The sequence below is a fragment of the Emys orbicularis genome, chromosome 9 (assembly GCF_028017835.1).
Source record: "Emys orbicularis isolate rEmyOrb1 chromosome 9, rEmyOrb1.hap1, whole genome shotgun sequence".
Classification (NCBI taxonomy): Eukaryota; Metazoa; Chordata; order Testudines; family Emydidae; genus Emys; species Emys orbicularis.
In genome coordinates, this window is record NC_088691.1 from 60902557 (window position 1) to 60930045 (window position 27489).

Consider the following 27489-nt stretch of genomic DNA (forward strand, 5'->3'; position numbering starts at 1 on the left):
GTGAACCGGATCCAAGTTCACACGTTGAGGATACGGGAAGGAGCCTGGAAAACCGCAGAAGGGTTGGGGGAAAACTTGGTCTTCGCTTCTGGAATCTAAAGGGGGAAATAATATGCATTAGCGCCACTTCTGGGTACAGTAATCATGTGGGTTCTTGGCCCAAATGTCTCTGGTCTCCTCTCCTGTAAAATAAAACACGTCGGAGGACAGTGTCATACAATAGTCCCCTGACACAGGTTGGTCTGGAACTGTAGATGAGACTGAACCATTTTTATAGCACAGTTCCAGGGCACTGTAAAAAATTTGTTCAATCCACACTGCAAGACCAGAACAGTTTGGATGGGCTGCTTCGTTGTAACTGGGTCCTTCAACACAGTTAAAGGTTAAGGTGCAGGTAGGACTGGAGGCGCTGTCTACAATAGCAAGACAAGCATCTTTGAGTGATTCTTGCTGGCAGGTTGCTAATGGATTCCCAGCCAATGTGCACAGAGTGAACTGCTGACCCTTTCACAAATCCTTGCTAACATTTGTTTCACACAAACATAAAAGCAAAGACACCACTGGACTAGTGATTGATTAAAGTAAGAGACTGGAGGAGAGATCTGCATGGTGCAAAGTCTGAACTGCTTGGAGGACACAAACAAGAAACCTCTCTAAAAATGTCTGAGCTCAGTGCTTTATGGAATAGCAAGTGTACTGTATGTATTGCAATCTGGGCACACACATGCAGCATTCAGGAAGAAAAGTTAACTATACTGAATATTCTGTATGCTCTTCAAGTAGGGACTGTGAGAGAGATGGCAGAGATGACTCCAGAGCAAAATTCCTATTGACTTCAATGGAGCCAGGATTTCACCCTAAGTGTAGCACTGTGGTGAACAGATGGTACCTACTGACGCAGGGTAGCTGAAGAGCCTCTCTCTTAGCATAATAAGAGACTAACTGAATTTAAATGGAATTGTCTTTACTTGTGTCTTTTGCCCAGGCTTCAGAAGATAGCTGGCCTCAAGCATAACTATGTAAGTTTTGTTTGGTCCTAATTACTCTAACAGTACTGCTGGAGGAGTGAGGAAGAGGAGCAAGGCCATAAGAACAGGATATGGGAAAAAAGGAAATTAGCTATTGATCTGTTTTTTTCCCCCCGCATTCCTCTGGGGATGAGTCTTAAATGTTGGTGAACAGAATAATATCACAAACAAAGCCACTGTGGAGATCAACAGCTGGAAAACCCTAGCTAAATCCTACGTACAGGTTATTGTAAAACAACTTGTGGAACTCATTGCTAGGAGATATTGTGAAGGTCAAAAGTATAACTGGGTTCAAAAAGGAGCTAGACAAGTTCATGGAGGATAGGGCCATCAATGATTTAGTTGGGGTTGGTCCTGTTTTGAGCAGGGGATTGGACTAGATGAACTCCTGAGGTCTCTTCCAACCCTAATCTTCTGTGATTCTATAACTGTTAGCCAAGATGGTCAGGGACGCAACCCCATTCTCTGGGTGTCCCTAAGCCTCTGACTGCCAGAAGCTGGGACTGGATGATGGGATGAATCACTCAATAATTGCCTTGTTCTGTTAATTCTTTCTGAAGCATCTGGCACAAGCCACTAGACTAGATGTACCCATTGGTTTGACCCCGTATGGCTGTTCTTATGTTACCTAATCACACACGTGTAACCAAGCAGGGGCTTGGGAAAAAGGAAAAGCCTGAATGGTTTTTAAAGGTCTACTATGGCTGAGTAAACACGAGTGACTTCAAAATGTATCTTCACTCTGTCTGATCTAGCTGTTTCCAAGCAGCATCTTCATGCCAATCTATTGCTTTCCTCACAGTAATGCTGTTTGCTTTGCTGGGTATGATAGAAAAGCCTCTGTACTCTGCTGTTCTGGGAGACAGGGCCATTACTGCCAATATTTTGTGCCTTTGGTGGTTTCTCTCTATGCATATGTGTTTCAGATTTTATCTTTGCCTCAGATCAATAACTGAAGTTATTGATGCTGACTTCCCCTCTATCCGGGGGGGCTCACCCCCCCCCCCCGTCCCAGGCCCTGCCCCCACTCCTCCCCTTCCTCTAAGCCCCCAGCCCGTCCCGCCTTTTCCTGTCCCCGCTCTGCCCTTGACCCTGTTCCTGCTCCACCCTCGACCCCATCCCCGCTCTGCCCCTTCCCCCAAGGCCCCACCCCCACCCCTTCTCCACCCCTTTCCCCGAGTGTGCCCCAGCCCCGCTCCTCCTCCTCCCTCCCAGCGCCTCCTGCATGCTGTGGAACAGCTCATTGCAGGAGGCAGGAGGCGCTGGGGATGGGGGAGAGGGAGTTGATCAGCGTAGCCGCCGGCGGGCGAGAGGCACTGGGGGAGAGGGGAGTTGACTGCCGGTGGGTATTAAGCACCCGCTAATTTTTTTCCTGGAGCACCCATGCAGTTGGCGCCTATGACTGGAGTAAGTGCTGTTTTGAGTCTGTAACTGGTCTCTTCCACGGCATCCCATGGCATCATAGGTCACGTGGAAGCACTGGAAGTTCTTTTTTGTTTCACTGCAACATTTTGGTCAGCTCTGTGCTCTGTTTGAGTATTATAACCTATGCTTGCAGGCAGGGAGATTCTAACTGGTCTTTTCTCCCCTCTACAAGTCTGCTGTCTCTGTCCATCTCTTTCCTCTTTCAGCAGGCCCAGAATTCTCCAGTTCAGCAACTTATGACCCTTTATCTTTGCATTCCATAAGAATGTCAACTCTTGTAATAATGTCTGGTGAGGATCACACAAGCTGTGGCCAAAGTTTAATATTCAAACACACCATGAGTTTTAACTCTGGTTTATGAAAGACTCAAACAAGGCAAACTACTCTGATATTCATTTGGAGAGTTCTTTGTGGATTCCACATCCACTTGTTTTCGCTCTTCTTTAATCTCTTTGAGTCCTACTGCTGATACCACATCCCAGACATTTCTTCTCCCTTCCAAAAAAAGTTTGGCTGTATTGAAACACTTTGTACTTTGCTGAGAACAGGACTGACGCTAACACAACTTTATTTGACATTTTAGGCTGAGATATTTTCAAGCCTGCTCAACTTCCCATGAAATGTTTTGGGAGTTAGTAAATTGTTTCAGCTTCAATCCGGTTCTCAGCAAAGCACCAGGTGGTCTAATTCAGCAAGAATCAGGATATGGAATCAGCTAATTAGTGGAAACTGGAAGTCCAAATCCTCCAGGTGGCTTTGAAAATCTTAGCCTTCGTATTGTGCACTGTTCTCTTCTCTTCTCCCTTGCTAAGCTCTTGCTAGGGAAAATCAACAGTCTGTGGCGCTCAGCTGTAATGCTTTCTTCTCTTTTCCCCTCAATCATTGATAGCACAGCCCCTTGTGATGACATTTCTTCCTGTGGTACCATTTGCCTGCTATTCTGACAGATTCTGTAGTCCAGGCTCCTTGTACTCCCATGTCCAATTTGACCTAAATTCTGCTGAAATGCCTGTTCATTCTGCAGTACCCCAGTGCAACAGACTGGAGATTCAGTGGCAGCTTCAAGTAAGTTTTTAAAGGGCTGGAGGCTGCTCTTGAATTAAATATGAAAATGAATAATGCAAGCAGTACCGTGTCCCTTGTGTGGACTTGATATTAAATTCAATTTTATGCTGTTCCTACATTTGTCATTTTCAATGTGCTACAGAATTTTGTACTGCAAACATATAACTGCACTGCAGGGATTGTCTGAAGCAAGCTGGAAGTTTAGGCGGCTCAGAAAGGGGAAGGGGAAGGCAATTTGCGATTAAAGGATAAGCACATTAGCCGTATGTTCCTGTTAAAATAATCCGCAGTGAAATGGTTAAGTGTTGACATTTAAATTGCCCCCATTTGATTTCTAAGTTAACATCCCCTGGAGATGAATGGGACAGTCACCACCAGGGAGACCCTACTGCAGTTATTTAATTGGGTTCACAGTTGGAAGGCTTTCTTTGCAATGATTAGGGCTAGAAACATATGTCTTTATTTACTTTTAATCAAAGCTGGAGAGCAATTCTGTGGCCAGGGCTGGATTCTGCAACGTTGCACCAGCCATTTCTTCACCTAGCTTCCCAAATAACCCTTCCTCAAATGGCGGAAAGGGAGAGAGAGCCGTACAGAGATCTGCTTGGGTCCACTTTGTGTTTAAGATGATCAAATGCCACCGTGCCAGGGGACTCAGCAGAAGAGCAGACATAGATGTAAACCCTGCCGCACTGCTTCTTGGCACCCCTACCACCTCTGCCAGGTTTAGATTTCTCTACATGCTGTTGCTGTATGGCCAGTGTCTCAAGTTTATGGCCAATGCTGGTTGTATTTGAATGCGACAGCGATGGATGAAATATGGATCTAGGCCTCCTACAGAAATAAAACACAGAGCAGATTTTTGAAGTTTGAAATTTCTTTTTCCAAGCTCCTTGGCTTTTAATTCTAGTTCTAGTTGTTGGGGCTTCTCTAAGCTCAAGGCTTCATGGAGGGAGGACTTTTTGGTGAACAGGAAAAAAGTAACTTCATCTTCTCCCATCTGTGAGATGGAAGGGATTCCAGCCTTAAAATGTATCATTTTAATAAGTCTGCATCACTGGTCCTTCCCATTTTGCTGCACCACAGAAACCAGAGGAAACCTTCCTATACCCCTCAGAGCAAACGGGAGAGAGGGAAGTTGACGGCGTGGTTTTGCCTTGCAGCAGTGTTGAGGCTGTCTTGCCTGTTAGACCATGTCCACCTACTGTTCAAGGTCGATGGTGCAGCTTGTGGCCAGCTTTGCAGCTACAGCATTGCAGAAGGCTGCAGGGTAGGGTATTGCTCACATGTAATCCGTTCTCAGTTGGTGGGATGCTGTTTGCCTTGCACATTTAAGGAGAGACTTAGGAAAAGTCCTGAACAGAGAGAGAATGTTTGCTTGTAGGTTTTTCAGCATCCCTTGGAATTGCTTTGTCGGCAAGGAAGCTTAAGCTTGTTATATAACACAGTACAGTGTCTTATAAACAGGATGAAAATGCTCAGGGAATCTAACACTTCTAGGATCCCAGCTTCTCTGCATATTTACTCCCTGCTTAGAACAGGTATCTTGATATTGCTGGAGAGTGAAGTCTCTATCTCTGTCGATAGATGCTCAGTTCTATTATTTATTTATTTATTCTTTTGGTGGTGGCCCCAGTGTCCACAGTCACTCTCATGCATACCTACAAACATAGGTTTGTGCACACAATGCAGTGTTAATGTTAGGGTTGAAATTTGAAATGCACAAATCAGGAGGTTCAAAGTTAGATGTGCTTCACAGCAACCCCTAACATTAACAAATAACACAATTAACATCATTGTTAGCATAATTTGACCACACTGCACATTTACAGATGGTATTAAATTGATTGTATACAGTAACACAATACTTCGGACCAAGAAGATGTCTGAGTCAAGATTACTGTGGGAACCATAATTTTGAACTTCCTGACTCCTATGTAGTTTAAAATCTTGTCCTTAGCATTGAATTAAAAGTTATGAAGACCCTCTGCCAGGTCTCTCTGAAAACAAGAGGTGACTGATGTGTATTGAGGGAAGAGCATTTGCTCAAGTCATGGTTTGGTTTCTAACCACAATGCATTGGTAATATGTAAGGGGTATGGAATTTTCTTTGGGGTCTCTTCAAAAGGCCTCCAGGGTTTGTAAAAAAGTAGAATTACCTTAAAATCTGCCCTGTAGCTAGTCTCTTGCACAAAATGATCTTCTGGAATAATGAAGCCTTGCTTTGTCTTTATGGGCTTTGACGGCTTGGCTCCAGTCCATGGACGATACTCCTGCCTGAAACGAGTTGGTAAAAACAGAAGGACCCAGAATACAGAATTAATGCAGTGTTCAGACAGCAGGGACCTCGGCTCAGTGTGAGAGCAAATAAATACAAAAGGCAAGTTTGGGAACTGCTTGCTTATAATTAGGGTGACCAGATGTCTCAAAATTAGGGGCTTTGTCTTATATAAGACTCCCCTCTGTCCTGATTTTTCACACTTGCTATCTGGTCACCCTCCTTATAATTTCCAACACAGTTAAATCAAACCAGTCTGCTAAGTCCGTTTTTACTCCAACACCTAATAAAAGTCGACTCTGAAGCCAGCTCTGCATGCTGTATTCCTTAGAAAGCTGATGCTCAATGAAGGGTATAGAACAGCCTAGACGGACTAGCTCTGACTGCACTAGTTTCATCCTGCACCTACTTGCTGGAGCTTTCACACTCCCTTTTAGAGCTGCTTGCTGATTTCCTCCTGGACAGAAAGCTGTTTTTCATGCCCTGAGCATCTTGATTCTAGACCTCCGCCCCATGGCGTTTCACTTGCTTTCAGTGAATGATTTTCTTAATGTTTCTTTATCTGGTTTTACCCCTCTTGGCTGCAGTCACATCTGCCAGTGTGCAGTGTTCTACCTATTCATGTGTCAGAGCTGCACCTCCTCTTTGCCCCATTATGGACTATCTGATGCTTCAGCTGATATTTTCATGCGGCTGAGAGGTTGGAAAGCTCGGCTCATTAAGACTGAAGGAGAGCAAGGAAGAGATTGTGTGAGCCTGGAGTATGGCTGTGTTTGGTAAGATGGGTGCAGAGGCTGCCCTACCTTGCTTGCAGTGATCAACCGTGTTCAAAAATGGCTATCAGTGTCTGGCTTATCCAGTAACTTGGCCCTCCACCATGGTCCTCTGCACCTTTATCACAGGGTTAACTAGTGCTCTCAGGCCATTCTGGAGGCTGCAGAAGTAGCCAAATGTGTCTGCTTGTTTGGGATAGGATTAAGGGAGTCTGCTGTGTGTCCCCTGCTGTAATAATGGGAGATCGCTGGCCTGTCCCAATTGTGCGTCTAACTGTGGAAAGGCAGCTAACGGTTTATAGGTGATTGGAACACTACATAACAATGAACAGTGATGGGAAAAGGTATGGACACAGACTGAATTAGCCCAAACAAAAAGGGCTACTAATATAACTCATGGACTGTGCTGAGATTGTGCCTGGTAAACAAAGGAGTGGGAAACTGGAAATCAGTGGACCAAAAATTGGCGGGTCATAAATTAAGCCTGATTGGTGAATAAAATAATGTGAGGATGGACTATTCTGCTCATCACCCCTTGCCTTGTGTGTCCTGCGTATCCTGATCAATACATTGCCAAAGTTTGGCATGGATTTTTTAGTGGTTTTTGCCATGATATTAAGCAGGCCAAGATGTCTGTACTCAACACCCTGAGCCTTGCTGAACTATTTAAAGTTGTACAATGACATGGTCATGGACTCTCTGGGCCCATTTATTCTATCAAAATCAATACAACAGTCATAAGCAAAAACTACGCTAACTGCTACTGCAGCAAAGGCTACAGTTCAGAGTCTTAAGCTGTGTCTGGACTTGGAGAATAGACTGTGTTTTAGCAGGGAGCCTAGGTTTCATCACAACCAGCCAACTCCTTTTTTTCAACATGACTACCCTTTTGATATTAGTTGGGAAATGCTGTTTAAAATACTGATAGTTAAAATGTGTTGCTAAAGCTTTGTCTAGATTAGGATTTAAAGGTGTGTTTTTAGAATGTGTAGATTTATCTTGCTCAGCTAAGCATATGATTAAAATATACACTGCCTGGTCTACACTACACTTTTAAATCTAGACACAGTCTTAAAACACTGCATGTTTTCCTAATCTCAGCATGCTATAAAGCCCTAGGGCCCAAGATACTTCAGTGCTTTGCTATCCTACATTTCATTGCCTGGCGGTTATTCAGATGAGGTAACTCTGCAATGAGTTCTTAAGTCTGTTCAGGACCAGCACCCAGGGAAGGCATACCTAGGTCTGTGGAATCTCTGTTTCCAAACCCGTGCTTGAGTGTCCACACTGTCTTGTAAACTTAGGCTTCCAATTGCTGGACCCATGTCTCACAGCCATGCTAATGCATCCATGCTGCACTACACAAACCTTCTGACTTGGGTACAGACTCAAGCTCTGACCAACCCCCCTAGTAAGGTCCTAGGACCCGGGTCCTGCGTGCATGCTGACCTGAGTCAGACTGATTTGTGTGTGGATGGAACTGGGGCTTGGGCTCAAACCTGAGTCAGAGCCCGAGTTTAGTGTGCACTGCATATGTCATCTATTTCAACTGGTCTGGTCTTGATGACTGGATTTTGGGCTTTTGCCTTGTTTTAGCACCTATTACCCACTCCACCCCTTTTCCACAGCCTTAGCACCAGTTACTTAACAGGACTGTCCTGGTGGCAGATATTTCGATGATATCTGGCTGTGTGTTTGGGCTGGCCTGTTCTCCTGTTAGGGTATGTCTACACTACCCGCTGGATCGGCGGGCAGCGATTGATCCAGCGGGGATCGATTTATTGCGTTTAGTCTAGACACGATAAATCGATCCCCGAGCACTCTCCCGTTGACTCCTGTACTCCACCACCGTGAGAGGCGCAGGTGGAGTCGATGGGGGAGCGGCAGCAGTCGACTCACCGTGGTGAAGACTCCACGGTAAGTCGATCTAAGTACGTCAACTTCAGCTACGTTATTCACGTATATAACTTAGATCGATCCCCCCCCAGTGTAGACCAGGCCTTAGACTGTTGTTGGTCTGTATTTGGTGCTTTGTTACCTCTGGAGAGGTCCCCTATAGAAGGCTTAAATATGTATCGTAAACAAATGCTATTAGCCAAGAACAGCCACAACAAAACAGAACCTAGGGAATCTCAAACATTTGTGAATGGCTAGCTGAATTCAAGCTCTGTACAGCTTTGTAGCCAGAGGGGAGGACATACTGGGCAAAGTACCAATGGGATCTTACTTAACCATTAATTATGTCATAATAGTTTCCAAGTACTTGAACCTGTTGTCTCACATAAGGCTGACTTGCCTTAAGGATACAGATTGCATTGATTCTTAACCTATCTATCCTAATGATGGTCCTATGCCATCATTACACCATAGAAGAGAAAAGGGGCTCAGTGTATTCCCAGCTTTGAATAAGTATCTGAGACTCCTCTTTCCAGGATCGAGTTTGTCTCATTACTTTATAATAAATCATCTGCTGATTTGGCATCTCTGAAGAAGTATGGCTTTGCATCGTGGTATCCTTAGTTTGGCTGGAAACCAAATAACTTGCCGCTCAGTCTGTACACCTAAGCCAATGTCCGAGGAGCAAAAAATGTGATGGTGTCTGGGCAACATTCTGTTTTCATCCATCAAATCAGAAAGGTGAGCAAAAAAATAGAATAACTATCCCATGCCTGGCACTTTTCTATTGCTCAGACACTTATCGGACTCCAGAGGGGTTTTCCTCTGTAATTAGAACCAGGATTTTCAGACTATGTCCTTTGCTCACATTGATGGGAAAGGTCTTCATGAGACCTGGGTGAATCTCTCTTACAGGTCCAACTGGCTTTAAGATGGCCCAGTCCCAAACAGTGGTTGATCCAAAAATTCCCTCCCTCATTCCCTCCCTGGCTGCCTTTTAAAGTAAATTCTGTCTGACTTTCAGCTTCCAGGTCACACATTTGTTACTAGTTGTGCAGCCTAGGGGTAAACACGATGAGAAACAAACGTTTGTGTGCTAGCGATTACTGTCCTGTCAGTCAATGCAGGTTAAAACACAACTAAATATTCACTCTGATTAGAAGAACTGAGAGACTAAGTACAAATATTGTTTCTATCTTTTCTCAGTTTATTTACTTTGTGCAATTGATAAAGCTATGTGTGGGTTTTTTCCCCCCTGTAGTTGTACTTATGGGTTTTCCCCAGAGAAACAGGAAAAAGAAATACATTTTTAAAAATAGGCAAATGTGGATGTAAAAAGACACCAATTAGCAGGGTGCTTTGGGTGAGCAGGTGTTGTACCTTTGTCATTTATTTTTTGCATTAGGTTAGATTTCAAGATGGCAGTGTCCTGTTTGAAACCAAGCTGAGTGCAATGCTTTAACAGCCCACCTACTGACAGGCCCAGCTGCATGAAACGCATGTGATCAGTCTGTTTCAGTGACTGGAAATGTTCCGCTACAGTATATAAAAGAACAAGGCAAGTGCTAGGAAAGCACCATATCTAGGAAATAAAATAATAGTTTTGCCTGATGCAGGGCCGGCTCTAGGCACCAGTGAAGGAAGCAGGTGCCTGAGGCAGCACTCCGCACGTTACTGGGGTGGCACGTCCTGGTCTGCGGTGGCAATTTGGTGGCAGGTCCTTCGGTCCCTCTCTTCTTCTTCTTCGGCGGCACTTCGGCAGCAACTCAATCGCTCCACTTCTAGTCCTCGGCGGCGCTTCGGCGGCAGGTCAATCGCTCCGCTTTCGGCGGCAGCTCAATCAGCTTTTTCTTTTTTTCCCGCCGCTTGGGACGGCAAAAAAGCTAGAGCCGGCCCTGGCTTGATGGTGAATGTGGAACAAATAGAGGAGAATTGCTGAGGAGTTTTCATTTACTCCTGTTCTTTAAATCTGAATCTTTTGCTTCAGTGCTAAGAAAATAAAAGTTAATTCGCACTGCTTGCCTGTCTGTTCTTCCCCATCTATGTCTCTCCACTATGCAGCCACCTGTTATACCAGTCAGCTAAACAGGAAATAGAAGCTTGTGTAGTGACAATGATAAACTGGTTCCCCTGTACTGCAAAATAATTGGTTTCACTGTACTGCAAAAGAGTAGCTCATGTCTAGGCTTGGAAAGATTAGATTTTATTGGTAAATATGTCATTAAATGTAGATTTCACTGTATGCACACAAATCAATGAAAAAATATTTCCATAGATGATGATAAAAATTTACAGAACGGCAAAGTAAAAAAATGCTGCTTGAGAACTTATTAGCATTTCATTTGAGGGTATTTACCTTGTATATTTTGATATGTGATGTTGACAATTTATATTTTAATGGTTATAAAGCTTTAACTTTTAGAATCAACATCTACTGTTATTAAATATTTGTCTGACACCCACATAATTTGCCACAACTGTGAACATTTAAATCAGATAAAACTCAGAAAAAAATTCTTAAAACCCATAATGTCACAAAATTGTTAAATCAATACAAATAAAAAATGCTTAGAAAAAAACCCCATGGATATTATCCATCAAAACTATAAAAAATAAAAATCAAATTCTGCCAAGCCTATTCTTGTCTCATTGGTACATCTAATCAGGGCCAGTTCCAGGCACCAGCCGACCAAGTACGTGCTTGGGGTGGCACCTTGTAAGGGGCAGCCAATCTTGGGGTGGCAGGGGGCGCTCGGGGGTTTTTTTGTTTGGTTCGGCGGGGCGGCGCTCGAGGCTTTTTTTGTTGTTGTTTTTGTTTCGGCCGGGCGGCGCTCGGGGGGGTGGGTTGTTTTTGTTTCGGCGGCGCAGCACTCGGGGGTGGGGGTGTTTCAGCGGCGTGGCGCTCGGGGGGCTGTTTCGGCGGCGTGGCGCTGGGGGGGGCTGTTTCGGCGGGGCGGCGCAGTGCTGGGGGGGATGTTTTGGCAGCGCGACGCTGGGGGGGTGTTTCGGCGGCACGGCACTCAGGAAGGGTGTTTCGGGGGGCGGCACTCTTTTTTTTTTTTTTGCTTGGGGCAGCAAAAAAGTTAGAGCTGGCCCTGCATCTAATTATCTGAGCTATCCTGCGGTAGAACTACCTGATCTAGCATGAATGATTGCAAATCCAGACCAGGGTTTCCTCAAGTAGGGTGACCAGACAGCAAATGTGAAAAATCGGGACAGGGGTGGGGAGTAATAGGAGCCTATATAAGAAAAAGACCCAAAAATCGGGACTGTCCCTATAAAATCGGGACATCTGGTCACCCTCTCCTCAAGCAAAGTTTGATTGACACACTCAAGAGAGCAGAAAGCTACTGGCTAAGCCACTGCAATATGACAGTTGACATACACTCTCTGCAGCCTCTAGTCTGTTAGTGTTTTTTTTTTTTTCTAAGTTAAACTGGAAACACTGACATCCTGGTAGGTGATCTCTTGTGATCCGTAGGGATATTATTAATAGTCATGTTTATTACAGTAGTGCCTGGGACCCAACTCATTGTGCTTGGCACTGCACCATCACAGACTAGTAGACAGTCCCTGCCCCAAGAGTTTACAATCGAAATAGACACACCACACAAAGGGTAGGGGAATGGGTATAACATACAGTGCATGCTCAGCTCCCAGGAACCCTCCATAGCTAGGATTAGAGCTGGTTGGAAAAAAGGAAGGACATTTTGCACACACTTTTTGAAGCACCCTTCCCTTTCCTTTCCTTTCCTTTTTTAAATATATTTGAAAATTGTTGACCTGCTTTAGTTAGGCTCTACAAGGAGGATGGCCATTAAATGGTTACTTGGCCATCTGCTTTTGAAAGGAGGTAGTGAAAGCAGTCCCTGTATTGTGTGTGCTCTCCAAGTTAGGCTGATTCTGTGTTGTCACTTCACTCTTTTGTGTTTAACCCACTACCATACACTACCAGAATCCCTGATAGTGGGCCATGGCAAACAAGCCATTCACAAATACCAAAATAATGGTTGCACTATCTAATTTTGCTGGGTGCAGCATTCTGCATAAAGTGCAGCTCATCACCTATAGGCTCTGAAATGTATTTTCTAATAAAGTGTCAACCTTTCTGGGGCTACCACCAGCCAGACCTGCAAAGTAAACACCGGTGACAGCAATAATGGGGGAGGCAGGAAGCAGTGTCAGAGACAGTAACTTAAGCACAGATCCTCATTTAGGTGCCCAACTTCCATTGATTTCAATGGGAATTAGGCACCTAAATACCTCTGAGGATCTGGGCCTTAGAATTGAAGCAGCTTTAACATCAGTAGTTTTACTCTCTGTTGTTTTGGAGTAAGGGTGAGGTATATAAATGGAAATGACCCAACACCGTATTTGTAGGCATTGCTAAAAACTTGCGTTTAGGGATAGAAAACTGGCTCTTGAGTTGATGGAAGGATTTAAAATAATTGGATTCACCTGTAAAATGTAACACAGCCTCCCTGCCATTCCTTGACATCTGAATTGCTGTCAGGAAGTGAAATTAAGGGTTGTTCCGCAAAGGAGTTTCAGGAGACCAGTCTGGTGTTTTTCCAAATGGTTATCCAACAGGAGCTCTGGACAGATTGTAGATCTGTCACAATTATCCCTCCCTTCATCCTTTAATTTGGTTAGCACACATTGTGAGAAGGGAATCTGCAAGACTCATCTAGTACTGTCATGATGTGTTAGGACATGAGGTGCCTGTGGAGGGAGCCCTGAATACACTTTGAAGGGGTGAAAGACCCTCTATGGACTAAGGCCTACATCCAGGGAGGAAACCTCAAATAGAATCCTTCTGTTCTGGGACAGACTGACCTCGCTCTGGTGATTGAAAGGGCAATAAGATAGGCTAGCGGAGAGGGATCTAGAGTATATAATGTAAATAGAAACTGTTGTAGTTACATAAGGGTTGGTGTGAATTCCAATTTTAAGCCTGATTAGAAATATTTCAATAAACTGGTTAGTGCGTACCACTGCCACCTACTGGATAGAACAAGCACAGCTTGAGTCATAGGACTATGGTGCTAACACCTAGTAGACCTTCTATATAGCCCGTGTGAGAGGGGTGGTTGCTTTTGGAAAAAGGGATTTGAGTTTTTCCCCTATTACTGTCATGAAGTTCTGATGGGGGGGTGGGAGATGGGGTGATATATAGCACAGTGATGAGTGAAATCATCTCTGCATTGGTATTTCTATATTTGGCTTAGATTAGGCCCTCTTACTTATCTGGTCCAAACCCTTCCATATCCAGTAGAACAGTATATGCTGTCAGAATGGCCCTATGTGTAGGCAAGATTGGCCATTAATGCTGCTAGGAAGCAGGCGGTCTGTAGCCCACAAAGAAGTGGTATTATTAGTAGCTAGTTTCACTGTGTCCTGGGCAGTTTTGGAAGTCAGCTGTCACCAAGGCTAAGCTGTCACCTTTCTCACCTGGCAAATCCCATTTCACTTAACCTGGCCTGCTGGCACAAGGAATAGCAGGACTCAGCCAGGGCATAATTCTAACAGGGATTTGGAGCTGTGTCATACTGGAAATTCAGTGCTGCGTGTTGGACTCGGAATGATTTGAGAACCGAGTAAGGAAGAGATGACCGTTATGAAGCCAAATGAAAACTCAATAACCCCCACATTTAGGGATTTCCCAGGATGAGAACCTGCCAACTTCTATACCTGCTGCATAGCTCATTATCCCTTCTTGTCTTTGTGAGCAGTGTATTTAGTGGCCATGCAACAGAATTTTTAACACTAGCTGACACAGCAAAGTCACCCTGGGAAGTGGCTGCATACCAGTGCACTTTTAGTAAACAGTCTGCAAGATTTCACCATATGTTTTTGAAATAATAAACAGGCTTTATCTGTGAGATACATAGGAAGGTTCTACCATTTGCTCAAAATGTAGGGCATCACGGAATTTCTTTATCAGGTATAATAATCCACTGAAATACTATGTTAGATATTTATAATTACACATCTGCTTTTAGACACAGTGCCAATGTCTGTATTTTAATCCTCTACTGTATGTACTGCCTGAAGGTTTACAAACTGATGCTGTGAAAACTATATGTTAAGTCTATTTTTGTTTTCACTCTTTTTGGGAGCAGAGCATTTTTAATATTACTGGTGGTTTAAAAAAAAGTAAATACAAAACGTTGAAATATTTTATGCATGGATTCTATTATTGTAATGTTGGGGTTGTCTTTTTTTAACATTGCTTTTCTGTAGCATCTGAAGCATAGATTTGACACATTACATTCCTATCACACCATTCACAGTTTACATTTGTTTTCAGTAGTATGCCAGGTACACTGTTCTTGTTTCACTGGTTACTTGGCATGAATAATTTACCGGTGTCATTCACAAATGTCGCATTAAAATTAGCATTGCTCAACTAAGGAATAAAGAGAAAAGATCATACCAGATGGGAGAATGTGACACTCAAATAGTTGCAATATGTCTGTTCTCTTCTGCATAGGATCTTACCCTGCCTCATCAATGTAATATCTGAGTGCCTTCCAGCAGAGCATTAAGTGACATGATTAGCATCTGTCACCTGTGGTTCATTCTCTCTCATCTTCTCCCCAGAGGAAGAATTGTGTAGGGGGTTGTTTTTGTTTTTTAAATGTACACACTGGTCTGTGTTTATATTAGCAACAGCAGGTTAAAGAAGTGCGCCTTGCACTTAGAGTGGAAGACGGCGAGGTCTGTGATGGTCCTTCATGTCTGGTGGGGGGAGTTAATTCCACAGTCTCAGACTGGTCCCCGAGAGAGCTCCGTTTTCTGCTCAGATGAGCTTTGCCTTATGGTAGAAATAGGAAATTCCATTGTGCCTAAGCAGCACAGCTGCGACCATGGTCTTCACCCTGGAGCTTAGGTGATCTTTGTGATATGCTGGCTTCAGGCCATTGAGCATCTTGAAGATAAGGACCAAGATCTTCCGCTCTGTGGGGAGCCAGTGTAGAGAGCAGAGGATGGGATTGATGTGCTGGCAGTAGCCTGCGTTGCTTAGGAGACGTGCTGCAACATTCTGTATTAGTTGGCATTTCCTAAAGGCTGACGGTTTCACGTCCAGGTACACTGCATTGCTACAGTACAGACAGGAGGTGGACAAAGGCATGTATAACTGAGGTCAGGTTGTTGTCTGTCAGGATTGGACGCAGTCTCCTAGCCCATTGGTGATGATAGAAAGTGTTACTCCTTACCGCTGCTGAAATCCAGGAGCACTCCTAAACTATAGACTTGCTAACATGCTCTCCTATCAAGGCTAATTCAAATACCTGTAAAATTCAAAGGGACTTGCCAAAATCTCTCTTAATTACACACATAAAAACCTATGTTAAAAGAACATTATTAAGATTGCAAAGTTGAACACTCAAAAGTTTGAGTGGGATTGTATGACAAAGTTGCTTGTGATGGTGGGGGCAGGGCTCAGAAGCCTAGGGCTCACTTCTGGTTTATGTCTTATGTTCCTAAAAGCTCATGCTTCAGGGTTTTAGCTGGGCGCCTGCCGGGGTCTAGGGTGACCAGACAGCAAGTGTGAAAAATCAGGACAGGTGGTGGGGGGTAATAGGACCCTATATAAGAAAAAGCCCCAAATATCGGAACTGTCCCTATAAAATTGGGACATTTGGTCACCCTACCGGGGTCAGAAAGGGATGTCCCTCCCACCACACGCTATATACCCAGGAAGTGTTTTTTAAATCTTCTTCCTCTGAAGCATCAGGCTGGACATAGGACATTGGGCAGAGTGGGCCAGTACTCTGAAGTGGCACCAAGCATTCTCTCTCTCAGGTGCTTGATTGGCTGGTTCTTGTTCACATAGTCAGGATCTAACTGATCATCCTATGTGGGGTTGACCTGGAATATTTCCCTAGGACAGATTGGCAGTGACCTTAGGGTTTTTTTGCCGCCTTCTGCAGCACGGAGTGCAGGTCATTTGCCAGGATTATCTGGCTATAGCTCACTTAATCACTTCCCTGCCTTTGTGGGGGGCTCTGATATACCTCGGTCCCTCCTGTTCTCTCCCTGGGGCACATAATAGTCTAGTCTCCTGTGGGCTGTAACACAGGTCTCATTTTGGCTGTTGGGTTTAATGTGCAGCTACTGGGTGGTGTGGGTTGCCTGTGATATACAGGAGATCGGGGTAGTCAACAGGCAGACCATGGGCCAAATCTGGAACCCCCATCTCCTGCTCCCAATCTTATTGCCTAGCCATTCCCAGGTCCCTGCAGCCCAACCCCCATCTCATCCCCAGTCTCTTTGCCAAGCCAGTCCCAGGTCCTTCCTCTGCTCCCTGATCTGTCTCTTTTTCTCTCGCTGGCTTCCAATCACCTGTCCACATCCACATTCCCCATCTCCATTCATTCCCGAGGCTCTCAACCAATCTCAGTGTCCACATTTCTCTCAGCACCTTGCCCCAGTTTCTTTGCCCAGATAATCCCAGATCTTCCCCCACATCCCAGTTCCTTGTCAGATCTGTCTCCTGTCCCTTCTGCCCCACTGGTTCTCAGTCTTCTTGCCCTGCCAGTCCCAGTCTTCCCCTCCCCTGCTCCCAGATCTAGTCCGCTCACCCAGACAATTGGTCTCAGCCCCCTGACTCCCAGTCCCAGTCTCCACCCCCCGTGCCAGCCTCCGCCCTCATGCTCCTTGTTCCAATCTACTCCCCCCGTCGGCCTTACAACTACCTAGGTCTAGCTTTTGTCCCCTCTGCATTTAATTCAGATGGCTTCCTCCTCCACACTGCTAGGATGTCAGCCGCGGGTTATTGACAGCATGTGGGATCAGGCTCCCTGCTCTCAGTTCTAATGCCCAGCCCCACCCCAGCCTGGAGTAAATAGAAGCAGCTATTGCAGTGAACATCTGGCTTCGCCCCTCCAGCCCTAGGCTGGAGCATGCTCAGTCACTCTATGTGCAGTCTGATCACACCTAGGAGTTATGAGAGGCTGGAGCATGCTCAGAGAGGAGGGAATCTTCAGAGATTTCAGCTGCTAAACTCTAGCAATTCTCTACTAAGCATGTGTGAACTTCAGTTTTTCAAAGGCTTATAACTGGGCCAAATGTGGGCAGATTTTCACAGGGTTGGCAAAAAGCACATCCCTGACAAAAAAAGACCATCTCCCTGCCTAATTTCAAGTCCCTGTTCCAAAGCATTGGGGCATTAGCACTTTCCAAAGAAAAGGTTGCCAGAATGTTTGTAACATTGAAAAAACAATGTATTTACCCCTAGCCTCATTCTCAGAAATGGCTGAACCAGTTTGGCTAACACATTCCAAAAAAAAAAAAAAAAAATCAGCCAGAGGCAGAAACCCAGCATGGAAAATTTCAGCCCAAATGGTTAAACTCTGGCAACCATAACCAAGGTATAAGCAACTGAAAACAGTGTCGGATAATGGGAGGTATCAGGCAACCTTAATAATAGGCAGTGGTCAGGGCCGGCTTTAGGAAGTGCGGGGCCCAATTCGAACATTTTCGGCGGGGCCCTGGCAGGGATGACTAACAAAAAAAAAAAAAAAAAAAACCTGTCATTTCTTCCATGTATTATTTACTTTCCATAACTATATAAATAATAAAATTATATATTATGTACATTGCGTCATATATGCTGTTGATCGGTTATTAATGAGCTCCGTTTCACGTGTGGGTCCCCGCCACTCCCTGGGGGTGTGCTAGGGCGACCAGATGTCCCAATTTTATAGGGACAGTCCCGAGTTTTGGATCTTTTTCTTATATAGGATCCTATTACCCCCCACCCCCGTCCCGATTTTTCACACTTGCTGTCTGGTCACCCTAGTGGTGTGCACATGTGTGGGTCCCAGCTGCTCCCTGCCCCCCTCATTGAAGCAGGTGTGCAGGGTTACTGCCCTGGGAACTGCAGGGCACCAGTGGACATGGGGCTGACTGGAGGCAGGGTCTGGCTGCAGGCAGGGCAAGGGGTGCGGGGCTGACTGAAGACAGGGGTGTGTGGGGCCGGCGGGCTGGCTGGCTTCAGGCAGGGCCGCAGGCGGGTGCGGCAGGGGTTGGCAGGGCTGGAGACAGAGGAGTGCGGGACTGGCTGGCTTCAGGCAGGGGGGGTGCGGCAGGGGTTGGCTGGAGACAGGGCAGGGGGTGCGGGGCTGGCTGCAGGCAGGGCAGGGGGTGCAAGGCTGGTGCGGGCAGGGGGTGTGTGGGGCTGGCTGGCTTCGGGCAGGGCCGCAGGGGGGTGCAGCAGGGGTTGGCTGGAGACAGGGTAGAGGATGTGGCAGAGGCTGGCTGTGGGCAGGGGGTGCAGGGCTGGCTGCAGGCAGGGCGGGGGGCGGGGCTGGTGCGGGCAGGACAGGGGGTGCAGGGCTGGTGCGGACAGGGGGTGCGGGGCTGGAGGTAGGGCAGGGGGTGCAGCAGGGGCTGGCTGCAGGCAGGAGGTGCAGGGCTGGTTGGAGACAGGGGCTGGCTGTGGGCAGCAGAGGCAGCTGGAGCCCCAGCCCTTTAAATAGCCCCCGAGCCCCCCACTATCCCAGGGCTCTGGGGACTATTTAAAGGGCCCAGGGCTCCCCTGCTTCTACCGCCCCGGCCCTTTAAATAGCCATGGGAGCCCTGGGGAAGCAGGGGGGCTCCGGCGGCTATTTAAAGGGCCGGGGCGGTAGAGGCAGTGAGAGCCCCAGATTTTTTAAATAGCCCCCAGAGTCCCGCAGCCCTACCCCAGGGCTCCAGCAGTGGGGGTCTGGTGGCAATTAAAAGGGCCTGGGCCCTTTAAATTGCTCCCTGGGGAAGCCGGGCCACCCCGGTACGGCGCACCGGCTCTTGCCGGGATGCCGTACCGGGGCTTGGGCACAGGGCCCTCTTAGGCGTGGGGCCCGATTCAGGGGAATTGGTTGAACTGGCCTAAAGCCGGCCCTGGCGGTGGTAGCAAACCCACCTATAATATGCTGGGACTCTGGGTAGCATCTTAAACGCTGCCCTCTGCTGGATAGAATGTCAGTCCAGCTCCAGTAAGAAATATCATGGTGCCCTCTAGTGGTTGTAGCGTAGAGCTGCAATCTTCAAAGAAATCTAACCCTAAGGAAGGGAGGTTGGCTAGAGAGAAAGGAGGAGTGATAAGGGAGGTGGGAAGAAGGAGAGGTGAAGGGAAAGAAGGAAAAGGAATAGCAGAGAAAGACGATAGTGGGAGGAAGAGAAAAGTGGATGGCAATAAAGGAAGGATGGTCCAGTGGCTGAGGCACTAGCCTAACACTCAGGAGACCTGAGTTCAAGTCCCTGGGTAGCCACAGACATCCTTTGTGACCTAGATCATGTCACTTAACCTCACTGTGTCTCAGTTCCCATCTGTAAAATGGGGATAATAGCACTTCCCTATCTATTCCATAGAGGTTCTTATACCGCACTCATAGCTGTACTATCTGAGCACCTTCACAGGGGTATTGTGAGGCACTCAGACACTATGGTAACTGGGGCCATGTAAGTATGTTATATAGAAGTGGTTGAGAAGGGTTACCTTTATCACAACAGCATCATCCCATGGGTTACCAGGTAGTTTCCTTGAATTCATTGTTGGATCAGCATGTGGATTTAGCTGCTGGGGAGCTACATTACCTCTCTCAGTGGATTGTATGAAAGGACTATGTGGGTGGATGACCCCTGCTGTTTGGTTTCTGTAATGGTTCTTTTATCCCCCCATGGCTAATCCAGGCCATAGTTTTGTGTGTAGAATGGGGAAGGGATCTGTTCCTCCCAACAGCATGCAATAGAATCCAGTTCTCCAACCTTTCCACGCTGCAGACCACTTTGTAACAGAAAGATCCTCTTGTGGCCATCTGCCCTCCCAGCGCCTTGCTGTGATCTGAAATCCTGTGCACCTGGACTGCTGGGAAGGTTTTCCAGATCACAGTCTGAGAACCCTTGCAACAGAGCACCTGAAAGCTTGCATCTTTGAAGCCCTCACTTTTGTGCTATTAGTATTAATGGCCCCATCCAACAGAGGACTTAAGCAAGTAAAGCCAACTTTAAACATTGATTATAATGGAACTATTCATATTCTTATGTGTATTGCTGGATCAGGCTAAAATCCCCCCCCCCCCCAGCTACATTAATGCTGCTTCTCAGGTATCAGTCTTGATCACACAGTGTGTGTTTTTCCACTTAAAAGAAAATGTTCTATTTAACATGAAACAGCCCCCACAGTTCACCTTGTTTACACCATACTGCAGGAGCAGTATTCAAATGCAGGGGAATAGCATAGTCAGTAAAACAATATGCTATCCCCCATGCATCCATAGTTACAGAGAAAAGCCCTTCCTCCTCATTCCATTCCATCCCATTTGCTGAAGAGCTTGTCACGTTGCTCTGTTCTGTGTGACCATGCGGCGACAGAATACTCGAAATACTCCCACACTAGAAGGCAGGGGTTCAGATACCCGAGGGGCCTTTAACTCTGACATTCCTGATGTATGTGTGATTAGTGCATCAGGCTTAGGCTTTCATTACTCTACTTCTCTGCATATAATTTCTGTTTTCTCCCAAGATAAAAATATAAAAATTAAAAGGCAGTTCCTGCTCAATGCTGGTCACTTTACATAGGCAACAAGTACATGCTGATACTGGGATCCCACACAGCCCTGCCCTCCCATGCATGAGTCTTCTCTGTGATGCTAGTTTGCGGATAAGTACCAACTCCAGGATGATGGAACATTTAGTTCCCATGATTTCTGTGGATTATTATTTGTCTTCCAGTATCACCAAGAAGCTCCATGTGCTCGTTACTATACTTACATGGAGATAATCCCTGCTCCAAAGAGTTTATAATCTAAATAGATGACATGGGGAACAGACACAGAGAGGCAAAATGACTTGCCCAAGGTCATACAGCAAAGCTGGGACTGGGACTAGAACTCTTGTCTCCTGATTCCTAGGCCAACAGCTTAGGCACTGGACCACATGGCCTCCCCAACATAGAGAGTTACTTCCAAACTAAAAAGATGAGGGAAGTCCAGTACCTGACTAATGTAATGCGTATATTGGGTAGAATCCTGAAACTCCAAATCATTCCTGCTGCTAACCTCTGTCATTGCAGGACACTGTGGAGCTAAACAATAAATTCACATTGCTTTAAATGCCTGTAAAATGCAATCAAAATGCCACATTACAAAATAACTGATGTGTGAAAGACTCCACTGTGTCAATGTGGATTTAATGCCAGTGGGGAAGTACTTTTACTGTGACAATAAGGACCCTCTTTAAACTGGAAGTCACCTCTGGGGAACAGTGGAAAGAGTAGATCCCGCCTGTCTTTTATCTCTGTTAAAACTAATAGGATGAGGTAGCCACAAAGATCTTTTCAAAACTTGGAGCATGTCCCACTCCTGCCTTTTTGTGTGGTTTATATTGATCTGGCTTGAGCTACATGCTGGAAGTTCAATTTGATTTTGAGTTCATTTGGGACCTAATCCAGCTCCAACTGAAGTCAATGGAAAGACTCTCACAGAAGTCAGTCTGAGTTGGATTGGGCCTTTCCATTGATCATTGTTTCCATTGGTTGATTTGTTCTGCAAAATAGTAGGTCAGGATGACTTGGTTCATACTGTAAGGAAAAGAATACAGCCTGTGTTGGTATGGTGCTGAATTTCCTTCTGTACTCAGTAAGAGCTCCTAAAAATGTGGGGAGAGACATGGAAGCAGAATTTGCCGAGTGAAGTTCCTCAAGAGATGAAATAGTAGCATCAGCCTGGTGCAAACAAAACAAACCTTAGAATATTTCATATTTACTGAAAGTTTATTGTCATATATTTGAAAAAAGTATGAAAACTTATCTACAGTGAAAATTCCACAAGTCCCTTTGAAATGTGAAGCCAAAGTTTCAGACTCTTCAAAAATAACTAAAATTTCAAAATTTACAATAATAAACCAACCAGAAAATGCAGGGCACACTGACTACAGGGAATAAAACAAGCTGAATCTGAACTCTTCTACAGTATCTGTTCAAATCAACTTTTCTTTCCTTGGGAGGGCTTCTCTCTCAATACTGAGCAGGCCCAGCCAGCTGCCTTCAGCTTCTGAGAGCTGACAGTCACTCCCAATGGCAATATGGTTGCTGGTTACTGACTTTGTCTTGTTCACTTTACAGCAGCCATCTGTGCTCACCTTGTGAAGTCTGTTTCAGTTTGACCTGGTTTGGTACCGAGTTGTGCTAGAGCATCTATGATGGGGATGATTCAAAACAGTGTTCACTGTGGGTTGGGGGGAAGAGGAGAAAGAAGAGACCTATGGAAAGGGACCCTATTCTCTGAGCGGGGGAGAAGTGGGATTATTCCTGTCTGAGATTCCCAGCCCCTGAAGGAGAGAGAAGAACTTTGCTCAGAGACCCCGATCTTCAAAGCCGAGGAGGAGAGAGAGACCCTGGCCAGGAACCCATCCTTCAAATACGAGACAAGAGACAAACCCCACCCCAAGCCTAGGAAGAAAGTCCTCTTCTCTCCATTTCCCTGGGCAAGCAGGAAAGAGAATCCCCTCCCTGTGAGGTGTCAGTGGCTCTCCTTTGATCCCTCCCACGCCAGGCCTGTACTCTCCCCTGGCTCCTCCAATCCTTGGCTCTTCCCATCATTTCCCCTCTTCTATGGGTGGCCTAGTGATCCTCAGTTCCCCCTCACTCCCATTGTCTATGTTTGGGCAGGAAATACTCACCTTTCCTGAACTCTTTGGGGGAAGATAAGGTCCAGTGCCATCTAATCCACAAGGTGAGTCTTCATCAGGTGACCAGGTCACCGAGCTGCTTCCCCATTCAGCAGAAGCAAGGAATTTGTTCTGACTCAGCCCACAGTCGCTACGGCAGAGCCATTCATACTTCACTACGAAAACACTAGTGTCATCGGCTTCCTGTAGCCTAGAGGAAACCTCACCCACTGGGATGAGCTGCTAGGCAGGCTTCCCTGGGCAGAGCCTACAAAACGCAGTAAAGTAAGAGCAGCCAGCAGGAGGCTGGATCCACTATAGCAGGTTGGAGGAACAGGTGAGGAGTGCTGCCATGAAAATTAACCCTATGAACTAAGATGGAGCAAGCCTGACTTTATCGTCCTCCCTAAAAGAAGAAAATGCAGGAGACCACCTGACCATCTTGGAGGTCAGGAGTTGGGAATGAGGCTTGCCAGCCATGCCCTGAAGACAATAGAGGGGAAGGAGTTAAAAGGCCACCAAGCTGCCCTCAAACGACTATAAAAAGTATGTGGTGTAGGAGGCTGGAGAGTCATGGTGGTGAAAATAACCTAGCATCAGGGGATGGGCAGTACGGCAGAGGGGTTCCTCTATTCCAGGGGTAGCCAAAATGTGGCTTGCGAGCCACATGCGGCTTTTTTATGGTTAAAGTGCAGCCTGCAAGCCCTTCCCCTGGTCCCCCCCCCCATTCTCCACCCTACCAGATTGGGAGGGGGCTGCTCAGGACCTCTGCCTTGCAGTGAGGTGGTGGGGTAGGGGCTTCTGTCCAGCGGGGAGGGGGATCTCAGGGTTTCAGCCTTGCGGGGCGCACCTGCTGGGGCTCAAGGCTTCAACAGGAGTGGGGCTGAAGTCCCTAACCCCAGCTCCCGGCAGGTGTGCCCCCTCTCTCAGACATCTGAACATTGTCGTACGTGGCTCAGAGTGCCAGTAAGTTTGACCACCCCTGCTCTATTCCATGCAGACTCTCCTGACTGGGAGAAAAGGGGTGTATTTCAAAGCTTGAAGGAGATTCCACTACACCTCTATCCCGATATAACGCAACCCAATATAACACGAATTCGGATATAACGCGGTAAAGCAGTGCTCCGGGGGGGCGGGGCTGCGCACTCCGGCGGATCAAAGCAAGTTCGATATAACGCGGTTTCACCTATAACGCGGTAAGATTTTTTGGCTCCCGAGGACAGCGTTATATCGGGGTAGAGGTGTATTTGTCTATGGATTGGACATGCTTCACCCATGGTTTTACAACCAATCACTGATAAAAAGCACTGCCCCAGTCAGAGTATAACAATCAGACTAGACCACTAGTCATTAACCCATCCAAGCTAATGAAGCCCAATCCTGTTAGCTTTAAAAACCAGACATTCATAAACTAGTAAACTTTCTGCTGTCAAGCAACCATTCATTCTCTCTCCTACTGTCATTTACTGTGACTCCTATAATTTATCTTCGAAAGCACTTAGCTATCTTTAATATGATCTGAATGTTTTATACCTAGTGGCTTTAAAATGTGATCAGTTGTTATGCAGATGACAATTGGAGAAGATAGGGAAAATTATTGTAGCAGGATGGAGGCTGAGCAGTGTTTCCCTGAGTAAAACTAATAAGAGGATATATAAACTTGCTGTAGGACTATATTGGTAAACAAATGTGCTGGTTAATGTATGGGTAGGTCTGTTTGTACCATTTGATCTCTAGTGGATAACCCTAGAACTGCTTAAACATTTCACAGGTTTTCATACTGATGCAACTACTACAGTAAGAGGCTGTGGCTTTGGGGCAGTGTGCTCTATCACTGCGGCTGTTATGAAGTTCCTAGACATGGATTTCTTATAATATTGCTGTTTTGGTTTGCAGGTTGGTCTATCCCCCTTGCTCCCTGTCTACCTACTGAGTCTTAAAATGTACACACTTTTCTGCATTTGGAGGATGTTATTTGAGGGCCCTGCACAAGAATGAAGCAGTCAGATGGAAGGATGGTGTGAAAGGTACAAATGCACTGACAACTGGAAACACAATGCAAAATCTGTGATTGTAATGAGTGCTTACTATTCCCTTGGTTTTGGGGTCTGATAGAATAACCAGAAACATATTTTAAAAAACAGAAATTAAAGATGGATGAGTTTCTAATTGGTCAACCTTGCCTATGTCATTTTATAGTGTTTGCTGGTCTAAGGTACTTTTTGTTCTGTTTCAAATTGCCTTTGTCTATTAACAATTGTCATTTTACAGGGCCTTTTTTCTATATTATGTGCTAGGCTTTTTGCTGTTTTTAATAAGCGAGAAAAGATGCATGATTAAGGTCAACTGCTGCACAGTTTTTTTTAAAGACAATTTTTTTATATCCACATCTATATTGTGACAGCTCTCCAGAGTATGGAGTGATAAGGTAACCAATATAAATGCACATGCTGGACTATAATCACTCCAAGGGATTCAAATATTTTTGTCTTAAAGGCATTTAATGGCATATTTATCTAATCGGTTGTAACAGAATGCGATATGTCTGGTGGGTAAATAACACATAGTGAAAAATGTATAAATACCTGTTACCCAGTTATAATAAGATTAATTGCTCTATCAATATACCTAAAAGGCATGTTTAAAAACTGCCATATGTGTGATTATTCGAGGCCATGAAACAGTTCCTCAGCGCCATTCTAGTGAACTTGGTACATTATTTAATAACCTACATTATTTTTAAAGGCTCATATACCCAGGGATAGACATGGAGGGAGAACTCCAGAGTAGAACAGAACTCAGAAGTAGCCAGTTTCATCTCTTGTTCCAGTAAATAAATGTTTATAATAATTCAGGAAAGACAAAAGGAAAATAAAACAAAATAAAACAATCATTTAAAATCATGTAAATATAGGTGGTTTGTGACATCATTTTAAATAATTGTGAACTTTCCTGGCTTAAATATTAACAGTTTAAATATCACCTTTTAGACGTATGCCAATTACATTCATGTTTCACAAATGTTTTGGGGATACAGCATGTGGCCCCCAAATTCACAGTAAATGCAGTGCCCCAGGGGTTAAACAATTCCAACATTTGTTGATGTCATAATCCTAACGTAGTTCAGTGTAACCATTTTGTTGATGGTACCTATGGGTCCTGGTTATGCTCACTGTCGTATTGTATTTTACAGTACAGCACTTACGGTATTGCAATTGTAGTTGGCATTATGAGTTCTGCGTCTGTTTATACTAGTGCTTTTTTTACTCCTGTTATTCTTTGGCAAAAGCCAAAATCAAATACGCACAGTGACTTGACTTCCAGTTATGGATAATCGTACTACACATACTGTACTGCCTCAGGACAGTGCTCATTAGCACTGCAAAATAAATAAATAAATACAGGGCTGGCCGGGGTGCCAGAACAATTTTTATAGTGGGGGGTGCTGAGAGCCATTAAACCACAGTGTAAACCCTGTATATGATGGAAACCACTTCAAGCCAGGGGGTGGTGCTGCACCCCCAGCACCCTGTTCCAGCACCGATAGGGCTGGCAAAGCCTGGAAGAAGGTGAGGGGAGATTACTAACACCTGAGATTTTTCAGGGCCACATTTCCAAGAGCAACTAGAGATTCCGGATGCCGGATTTGAGCCACCCTGTAATGATCATCAGCTCTTTCTGAACAGCATCTCTTAGGTGTTTCAAGCCGGGCACCCTAAATCCCCGGCCACCTTGGAAAACTCTCCGGACCCCCATGTTTCCCCGACAGCCGCTCTGCAGCCCCCTTGCCGGGGGGGGGGGGGTGTGGGGCGGGAGGGAGCCCCCGGAACACTGGCCCCGCCCCAGCTTACCTGTAGGAGGTGGTGTTGGCAGCGCCGGGCGGGGAGCAGCTCAGCCTGCTGCTGGCCTCTGGCCGCTGGTCGCTGTCCCCGGCGGGCAGGACGTACACGGACCTGGGCGGGGCGGGGGACCCGTCTCTCCTGCCCTCGCCGGCCCAGAGGTAGGCGTCTCGCTTCTGCAGGGGCCAGGCGCGGAAGTCCTGCCGGTATTGGGTCTCGGCGGCGAAGGGCTGGCTGTCGGGGGGCGCCGCCGGGCCCCGCTTGTGGCTCCCCCGCTTCCACGACCGCTTGATGGCCAGGCTGTCCTGCGAGGGCGGGGGCCCGGACGACAGCTGTCCGCCGCCTGCCCGGGAGCGGCCGTCCGCCGCCGCGCCCAGCCGGGGGCCGCCCCGCGCCGGGCTCGCCCCCTCCTCGGGCTCCTCGATGTCGGAGTAGCTGTGGATGGTGAGCGGCACCGAGAGGTCGGACTTGTCCAGCTGGCTCCAGAAGCGGGCCAGGCAGCACACGCGGCTGATGCAGGGCCACGCCAT

The 27489-nt window shown here is 46.2% G+C and overlaps 1 protein-coding gene across 1 annotated transcript; it reads right to left on the reverse strand.

Annotated features, from left to right (window-relative positions):
* Positions 1–17: 17 nt before the first annotated feature.
* On the reverse strand, positions 18–27489 carry MAP6D1 (MAP6 domain containing 1). The gene is made up of 3 exons (XM_065410245.1): positions 26972–27489; positions 5678–5795; positions 18–95 (listed from the first exon to the last, which is right to left on the reverse strand). The coding sequence occupies exons 1-3, from the start codon at positions 27487–27489 to the stop codon at positions 18–20; spliced, it is 714 nt and encodes a 237-aa protein (XP_065266317.1).

What these genes read in the sequence shown, in the direction of transcription:
- MAP6D1 (XM_065410245.1), bottom strand. Translation starts at nt 27,489, where the DNA reads ATGGCGTGGCCCTGCATCAGCCGCGTGTGCTGCCTGGCCCGCTTCTGG. An exon ending in GCCAACACCACCTCCTACAG is followed by an intron (nt 5,796 to 26,971) that starts GTAAGCTGGGGC and finishes AACTCGTTTCAG; the next exon opens with GCAGGAGTATCGTCCATGGA. An exon ending in GCTACAGGGCAGATTTTAAG is followed by an intron (nt 96 to 5,677) that starts GTAATTCTACTT and finishes TTCCCCCTTTAG; the next exon opens with ATTCCAGAAGCGAAGACCAA.